The sequence below is a fragment of the Alosa alosa genome, chromosome 20, assembly GCF_017589495.1.
Source record: "Alosa alosa isolate M-15738 ecotype Scorff River chromosome 20, AALO_Geno_1.1, whole genome shotgun sequence".
In the NCBI taxonomy this organism is placed as follows: Eukaryota; Metazoa; Chordata; class Actinopteri; order Clupeiformes; family Clupeidae; genus Alosa; species Alosa alosa.
In genome coordinates, this window is record NC_063208.1 from 15,816,685 (window position 1) to 15,826,378 (window position 9,694).

General features: G+C 46.7%; 1 protein-coding gene across 1 annotated transcript in view; it reads left to right on the forward strand.

Moving 5' to 3' along the window:
* The window catches only part of tinagl1 (tubulointerstitial nephritis antigen-like 1), a 35,205-nt gene that overhangs the window by 10,451 nt on the left and 15,060 nt on the right, over nt 1-9,694 (forward strand). The window contains exons 3-5 of the mRNA XM_048229590.1: nt 1,824-1,890; nt 8,001-8,093; nt 8,512-8,626. Coding sequence (XP_048085547.1) covers nt 1,824-1,890; nt 8,001-8,093; nt 8,512-8,626 — 275 coding nt within the window. The remainder of the gene's footprint in view (nt 1-1,823; nt 1,891-8,000; nt 8,094-8,511; nt 8,627-9,694) is intronic.

Below are 9,694 nucleotides of genomic sequence, written 5' to 3' on the forward strand. Positions count from 1 at the left end.
GAGAGAGAGGAGAGAGAGAGAGAGAGAGAGAATGACTCGATCTGCATCTGGCCAGTTGCTCCCCTGGCAGTGGGTTGGCAGCAGGTGGCCAGAGCCCCTGGGATGGACGGCTGCTGCTGTTGCTTGTGGTGGTGGTGGGGGTTATTGGATGGGTCATCACCAGGACAGATGGTGGTGACTGGGTGGATGAGTCAACACTTGCAGACAGGGCTGGCAGTGGGTCAAGCTGAGAGATGATAAATTGGCCTGAGTGCTTACAGCCACTACTCAAAGCTGCCACTTGTGTGGGAGGGAACGAGGGAGAGGAGGAAACAGAGGAGGGAAGGAAGGAAGGAGGGAAAGAACGAGGGATGATAGCTGGGCTAACACAAGAACGCTCCCGATGTCCAAGGGGCGTAACCAGCAATGAAATTGAACTGGTAAATCAAACTCTTAATCCAATCTTTTCAGAAATATAGTAATCACATATTTCTTGTAAATTAAGTTTTTAAATGCAGTTGTTTACTAAATTCCCCCAAAATACATCTATTGAATAGAACACCATCAGCATTGCTGAAAGGAATCAAACCGGATATCCACAACATTCTATTTATGCAACTAGTGAATTGGTTGTGTTGATCAGCTCTGCTAACTGTACTTTTCTGTCTGTTATCATATAAATCCCGCCGCATGCTGGAAAAGCGGTTGTGGTTGGTACCTGTTTTTTTTTTTGTGATTCGGGAATTGGCTTCAATTGGATGGTCTCCAGACGGACCTGCAGAGCAAATTCAAATGTGCTAACAGGTTCATCTAGGTTCACCCAGTCAAGAAAGATGAAGGAGAGGGTGAAGAATTTGGTTGGCACCAGCAAGGTAGTACTGGTTCCCAAAACCCCTCCCTCCACAAATTGTGAGAGAATGAAGGGGAAGAGGAGAGATAGAGAAAGGAGAGAGAGAGAGAGAGAGAGAGAGAGAGGTGAGTAGTGTGTTGAGGATGAAGCAGGCTCCTTAGTGGGTTCTTGCCTCTCGTGCCCAAGCGATGTGGCGGGCACACTAATTAAGCTCGTTAAGGCATGACAGGGGCACTGGATCCCTGGGAAAGCAGCGGAAAGGCCAAGAAAACATTCCAATGCAAGATTACCGCAGCTCACCGCTCCTCCTGCCTCACAGACTGGACAGTGTTATGGCTAACTCCCTAAGTCCTGTGTGTGACAGTGAGTGTGTGGGGATGTCTGTGTGTGTATGTGAGAGAGAAATAGAAAGAGAATGGAAAGGAAAGTTTCTGCATGCATCTGATATTAGTGCCCCATTATGTACTGTATGTAGGCTATGTTATGGTCACATGTAAAAATACATTCTGTTGCACACTGTGTATGTGTGCAAGCACACTCCACACTCCACACTCTAGAATGATCTCAACCACACTCCACACTCTAGATCTCAACCACACTCCATGCTGTAGATCTCAACCACACTCCACACTCTAGACCTCAACCACATTCACCACTCTACAATGATCTCAACCACACTCCACACTCTAGACCTCGACAACACCCCACACTCTACACCTCGACAACACTCCACACTCTAGATCTCAACCACACTCCACACTCTAGACCTCGACCACATTCTAAACAGACTCCAGACCTACAGCCCTACAGACAGACAGACAGACAGACAGACAGATTGAGTTGCAGTGAAGAGGGTGAGTGCACAGGAACAGACTGTGCCTGAGTCACCTCCCCGGTGGCATCGGAAGCCAAACAGGGATCAGAGTGCGTGCAGGAGCAGACAGGCAGCGGTCTTGACTCATAATGACTTCCCCTCCCCTCCCTCTGATTGCAGGTATATGCGAGAGGAACGGACACAGGTTCCACTCTGGGGCAACCTACAAAGAGAACTGCAATTTATGGTGAGTCGGAGTACACACACACACACACACACACACACACACACACACACACACACACACACACACACACACGCACAGGTACACAGAGTCTCCCCAGACAATATCCGCTCTGCTTTATAATAACATGACCTTTGTGATGGTATGGTGGAGTTTATATCTCCATGGCGACGCTGGGGCACCACTGTGGTTTGTTGGCCACCAGGTATTGTTCTGATTTTATCCCCTGAAGCCATTCATAAGGTTGCTGTATGGGTGTGTGTGTGTGTAAGTGTCAATGTGTGTATGTATGTGTGTGTGAAAGAGAGAGAGAGAGAGAGAGAGAGAGAAAGTCCCTGTATGCACCTGAGGTTTTGTATAAGCATATGCATGTGTCCACTTATGTATGTGTGTGTGTGTGTGTGTGTGTGTGTGTGTGTGTGTGTGTGTGTCTGTATGCGTGTGTATGTTTCATGTTTCAGAGAACGATAATATGAGACAGTGAGAGTGTTTGTGTGTGTCGGGGGGTACCTCATATGGATGGAAAGGAATTTCTTTCAGCCACATTCCTGAAGCCCCCCACGCACACACACACACACACACACACTCCTTCTCCCCTCCCTCTTTCTCTCCCTATTTCTCTCCTCTTCTCCTGTGGGGGAGAGTGTTGCAGCACTTCCCTTTGCAACCACGTGTTACTCCAGTGATGGCAAAGACAGCTCAAACACAGGGCCAGGTCTCATGTACACTTACAGTACTGTGAAAACACACACACACACACACACACACACATCACGTTCCCACAGACACATGTTAGGGGGAGACTCCTGAAAACCTGGCTCCTTACATAAACCAATAAAGAGGATTATACACCCCCCTCCCCTCTTTCCCCAAAGAAATGCACTAATCCTATAGCAGTCGAGCGTTATGATAACAGTTCGTCCAGCTGTACATTCTTGTGTTTTGATCGATGGCCGCTGCATCTTTCATCGCCTCTGTGATGTAATTCATCTGTTGTTTACACCTCTGGTCAAATGTCAAATCAGCTGAGTGACCCACGGCTTTAGCTATTAAGATCCAGGGGCATGAAGAATGGAGATCAGGGTTAAATATGGGATACTGTTGCTATGGGATACTGTTGCTGTGGTTTCAGAAGGTTTGTTTAATTTGACAACATTATTCTCAACTACAACCCTCCATACCAGCGCAGGTGGTGGGAGAGTTTGACGCTGGTGCGCTGGAAGACAAAAATGGGAAAGATTAGTTAAGTTGAAAGACTTTAGAAAACAAAAAAAGAAACACCTGCTATAAATAGTGTGGATCTCTGGATCATCTTTAAAAGCACGCCCTCAGATTATAGCACTGTAGCTGCCTGGCTACTCTAGCTGTTGGCTGCAGCAACTCGAGCTAGGTAGCGCCAGTTTGTTTTGTTTTATTTCGTAGCCACAGTACTCTGTGACTTTGCGAAACAGAGATCTAAGTGAACAATTTCTAAGTGAAGAATTCTCCTTTAAGACTCTGGGTTTAGGCTTGTGTGCAGTTAGACAGAGAGTTATCTATGCCTGCTTATGAAATCACTGTTTTGAAATCAGCGAGAATGAAGAGATAACTGCTCAGATTTTGCCACCTCTCCCTCACCTTTCATGAGTTCCTGCCCTTTGATCTGCTATAGAGGAGCCTGGTCATTGCCCCCACTATAAAAAACAGAGAAGTGTAGATAATTACTGTAACCACTCATTGCTATCGGTTGAGTGTACTCAACGCTTTGGTCTGTCTGGCACATAGTCAGATAGAGAGAGTGAGAATTGGACTGCTCTTATCAGCCTCGAGACATTTATTACAGCCATTGATGGAATACCCCTTAGAAAAATGGTAACAGTTATTGGGTTAGGGGATAGTGTGTGTGTGTGTGTGTGTGTGTGTGTGTGTGTGTGTGTGTGTGTGTGTGTGTGTGTGTGTGTCTGGTCTGGTTGATATGGGAGTGTAAGTGGAATTTGTAGCCTTCCTGTAAGTGCTGTTTCCCACTTCTGTGAAAAAGGCCTCTGTGTGTGTATTTGTGGTTGGGTGTGTGTGTGTGTGTGTGTGTGTGTGTGTGTGTTTGTGTGTGTGATGTGTACCTCTCAAGAGTCAAGTCTCCAGCAGCCTCTTAAAAGAGACAGCCAATTAGTCTTCATTGTTTCTGGAAACTTCTGTTCAGTAGCCATGCTCCTTTCAAACACTCTGCTTCCGGTCTTCTTATAGAATGGACATATCACAATATTTAGCTATGACCTTTCCTCGGGTTTGCTTAGGAGTGGTCAGAAGTCATCAATATGACAAGGGCCAGGCTGGCTTCTGGCTTTGGTGGCTAAACCCCTCACTGCTGCTGAGTCCTAAGGGAGGCTTCTGTGAAAGTTGAACAAGCATAAGCTCCCTGATGGTTTTAAAAATAGACCACTAGAAGCCTGAGCATTTTAGCACTGCTTTGGATGAGATTAGGACGGGGAGTTTACTTTCAGTTTTATACCAGAGGAGACCAACAGTCAACATGGATTTAATTTATTTTGTTCTCCTATTAGACCCCCCACACACACACACACACACACACAAAAACAATGGACTTACATTTTAACACACACACACACACACATTGACCTGCCAACAAACTTCGTCTCAACCACCTCCCCTCATCACAAACACTTTGAGTTGGGGAGTCCACTTTCACTTTGTTATTAGAGGTGACTCACGGTCAACATGAATCTTGTTTATTTTCTCTTATCATACCCCCACACACACACACACACACACACACACACACACACAAACAAACACACACACAAACACGTCTTTACCTGAGAACAGGCACACACTGACCTGCCAACAAACCTAGTCTTAACCACCTCCCCTCATCACAAACACTTGAAACACAGCCACATGGAATGCCATAACATTTAGCACTGGCCAGCTTGAGTCACAGACACGCAAAACAGCCCAACACTTTGGGTGTGGAGGACGGACAGATTTCCTCCGTCCCTCAATGTCTTCCCCCTTCTCCTCCCTCCCCCCTCTCTTCTTGCCCCCCCCCCCTCCAACCCATGCACTGAGCTGAGCTCTCACCTCCTCCAGCCTTATCTCTTCCGGCCGGCTGCACGGCCCCGATTCCCCCAAAGAGGAACCGCTCCACTCATCGCAGGCTTCCCCAGTCATCGGTCCTCCCCTGACGCGACCGCACCAATACAATGCAGCGCAGTGCAGCCAAGTGCTGCTCATGTTTGGGCTCACCTTCTGAACTTAAAGGTGCAGTCTTTATTCCTGGGTGTTGATATTTGAACTCAACAAACAATCAAATGGCCTACACCCATCCCTCCAGTGCTATTGAAGCATTGTAACTGATTGGCTGGAATAGTGGAATGTTGGTTGATCTGAGCCTTTCCCATGGACCCATTGGCAAAGCCAGAACAGGGTATTTTTGAGTACCGTAATTTCCCAACTATTAGCCAAGGTTTATACATTGATTTTGCTAAATTTCTTCAGCTATGAGGTTAATACACGGGGGAAGTTAATATGGTATTAATACAGTTTTGTTTTTTAAACTTGCATAAAACACTGTCCTGCAGTTTATACGTTAGGCAGTCCATCGCAAGCGAAGATGACAATGCCTCCGATTGGGGAAGGGAGGGGGGAAAGAGGGGGGGTGGCTATCGTTTCTGTCTGAGGGGCCACTGTGTGTGGCTGTAGCGTCCTATTCTGGATCTGCATGTCTTGCCGCAGGTGTGGCATGTGAAGACTGAGTCAGGAGACTGAGGCAGTTGATCTATTACAGCAGTAAGGTGAATGAAAACTGTGAGGAGAAAGTTAGAAATTAGATGTTAAAATATCAAAATTTGGATCCTAATTGTGGATTGGATCATGTGTTTGGAGCATAATTAAGAACATTCTCCTTCAACGCTGCAGTTGTCTGGTAGCTCTCGTGCCATGAGGGGTGGAATTAGCACCTTCTCTTGTCAGAGTGCAAACACTGCAGCATATCTCTTATTCAGATTAGAAGCTGCCATGAGATTGTGGACGTGTGTGTGTGTGTGTGTGTGTGTGTGTGTGTGTGTGTGTGTGTGTGTGTGTGTGTGTGTGTGTGTGTGTGTGTGCTTAAGTATGGTATGAAATTGCTCGTCTGTGTATGCCACTGCATGTGTTTGTTTGAATGTATGTGTGTGCCCAGGCTTGTGTTTGTCTGTGGCTGAGAGAGTTCCTCAATGTGTGTCTATACGTGTGTGTATACACACATGTTATGTCCTCATCCCTAAATGTACAGTCTGCTCCCTGTCTCGTTCTGGGTATTGTGTGCGTGCCTCCAGCTATTTATGTTTTTGTTTGTCTGTCTGAGTGTGAGGATGCTACAGCGATAGCAGCAGCCTTTTGTAGTTGCAGATGCTAATCTCCAAGCGCGGCGCGGTATCAAGACCGATCACAACAATCTCAGTACCGGCGCCTACCATATTCCACCGCTATCTCCATTCACACGGCACGGTTCATGTCTCCCTTATCTGACAAGGGCGCAAAGGAGTTAACCCTGGCACAAGTGCATTGTGGGTAGTCAAGAGGAAAGGCTTGCGCTAGCGGAGACCAACATGGCACCTGTAGCATAGAGATTTCCTAAGATCAACAGCTTTTGGTGGTGGTGGATCCACACATTGGTATTAGGGGCTTTACCCCCCCCATAGTGGTATGCAGTGGTATGCATGCTGTTGGCTCTTCATGCCAGTAGACACTCTGGCTCCTACATTATCCTGTGTTGGGTTGTCTCCGATTTGATTACACTGCACTTTACACTCACACAGAGCTATCAGACTCTCTCTCTCTCTCTCTCTCTCTCTCACACACACACACACACACACACACACACACACACACACCTATATACTGTACATATACGCACATACTTATGTGCACACTTACACAAACACTATATAGGTACAACTGACACACACACACACACACACACACACACACATTTTTGGCTTAGTGGCATTCCGTTTCAGCCCACCACTACAGAGACTCTCACCTCCTGCTGTCAAGCTGTAGAGATTAGTGTGATGTGTAAACACACCCATAACACAGTCATCTCCTGTTTCCCACTCACTGTATCACACACACACACACACACACACACACACACACACACACACACACACACTCTCACAGACATGCAACGAGAAGACATGGGGATTTCTGCAGACAGGTGTGTGTGTGTGCATGTGCGTCTGTGTGTCTATGTATGTGGGTACGTATATCTCCGCTTGTCACAAGCGTAATAACCACCCTCCCAGCTCCCTCCCCACTAGATTCTGAGCTCAGAACCCCTCAGTGTGTATGTGTGTGTGTGTATGTGGGTTGGGGGTTAGTTTCTGTTATATACTATTATATATAGTATGTCTGTTCACGTGTGCATTTTTGTCTGCGTCAAGAGTTGTCTGCACAGTCTACACAGCACCCCCTATGCAGTGCCCGAACTGTTGTTTTTGTCAGGGATATATTTCCTCTCATCCATGCTTTGTTTGAGGATGTCTCTCGGGTGATGTCACCCAGTAAGGAAGCTATTCTTTATTGAGCAGCTTTGAAGATGCGTGACCTTTAACCCCCTTTTCACAATGACTTGGCATGTCCTGTGGTAAACAGTGACTCAGCTGAGAAACGGAATGTTTCCTTTGCATCCCAAACTATGAGAGGCCGAGTCCTGAGCTTGAGCTACTGTACCTCCCCTCGTCTCGTCTGACTAAAAATGGTTATTTCTCTCCGCTCGGCAGCCTTTTAAGGATGACGTCTTCAGTGCTTCCTCTCATTCTCTCTCTCTCTCTCTCTCTCTCTCTCTCTCTTCCCTTCTTCTGCCAAGTCATCTTGTCCCCCTGCTGTTTAGTCTCACCCGGGGGAATTCCAATCAGCCCGGTCTCTCTGCTCGGCCATTTTGTTTCCACACGTCTGTCCTCATCACGTGCTCTCTGAGTCGGACAGACAAAACTTTAGAGGTGTATTTTTACACAAACTACGTAAATGGGTTGGCTAGGTCGGGGCATTTAATTGGTGCTGATTTTTGTTCTCTCTCTCTCCCTTTTTTTCTCTCTCTCTCTCTCTCTGTCTTTCCCTCTCTCTCTCATCTGCAGTACATGCAGCAGCAATGGCCGTTGGGAATGTGAGCAGCACGCCTGCCTGATTGAGGATGACATGATCCAGGCAGTCAACAGAGGGAATTATGGGTACGTTTTTTTTATTCTTTACTGAACTCAAGACCTGAGTGTGGTGCCGGATGTGAGAGAGACCTGGGCAGCAGTCACGCTGTGGTGCCCACTCTCTCTCTGTCCCTCTCTCTCTCCCTCTCTCTCTTTCTCTCTATCCCTCTCTCTCTCTCCCTCTTTATTCCTCTATCCCTCTTTCTATCTCTCTCACTCTCTCTCTCTATGCTCTTCTATGCATGTTTTTATTGGGTGAGGTGTAGCGTTCTCCAAGCCTGCCGCGTCAGCATCCGCTTTGGGATGTTTATGACCATAACAAAGCACCCCTCCGGACTCCCTGTAGCTTCAACTCAGAGCTTAAGACTGACATCCTGCCTTTCATTATCTCTCCCTTGCTCTCTCTCTCTCTCTCTCTCTATCCCTCTCTCTCCCTCTCTTTTAGCTGGAGGGCGGCCAACTACACCAAGTTCTGGGGCATGACTCTGGACGAGGGGTTGCGCTACCGACTGGGCACCCAGCCCCCCTCCCGCATCGTCAAGGCCATGAACGAGATCCAGGTGAGTGCGGCTGTCCCACAGGGACGTCTGTGCACCATTCCAGCCTCCGAACGGGCTCAGAGAATTTAGTTCATCATCTTCATGCTACAGTGACCCCAGACATCCCTGTAATGAAGACAGTAGATTAATTAAAGGATAAAGAAGCAGAAAAAAACAGAAAAAAAATCTACACAGTTTGTCTGTGTTTGCACAGTGCAAGTTTTAACATTTCAGTGTTTCAAAATTTCAAAACATATGGGCTACAACATATATTTTCCAGCTACAATTAGACAATAAAAATGAGAACAGACATGGTTAAATGATAGGAACCCCTGAAGACACAGACTGTATTAGGGCAATTCCATGGAAAATGGACTTTTTGTCACATCCATAACGCCAGTGAAATGCCTTGGCATTTGTATGATGTGAATGATAACATTAATTTTTTGTGCATTTTTTCTCATTTACATTCTTCAGCCAAAAATAGCAAATGCTCAAATTTCATGTAATCATTCACATCATACCATACCATCACATTTTATTGGCGTATGGATGTTACAAAAAATGTAATTTTCCATGGAATTGCCCATTACTATTACCCAAAGGTCAGCCCTCTTTCAAAGAGTTTCCCATCCATTGAATCCAATGATTCAGAAACTGTACGCTGCACCTGTCCAGCCAAGCTTACTGATGGATCACTTCTGAAGCATGTTGCCAGGAATGTGAAAATGTACCTTTGATTTCGCTTCATTCCTCTTATGTCTTTCCCGGGTCACGGGCAGACATGCTAACTTAGCCGTCCGGCGTGTGTGCGCTGAAGTCAGAGACATCACATGGGTTGCGTGGTGTGATATACCATCCTGTCGGACTCTTGTCTGTTTTCATCGAAGCCAGTGAAGCTTTCAGTCTCGCGCTCCCATTACCCTGATGGATTACATAAGGGGCGAATCAAAGAGTTTGTGGAAGCTTCTACATGAATGAATGGAGGCGGCTCGCAGATAAGATGGAGGCATCGCAGTCCCCCACTTTTACCCCCATCAGCCACTGTCTACCCCCATCTCCTTACTCCCGCATCCTCAGGCAGGTCCC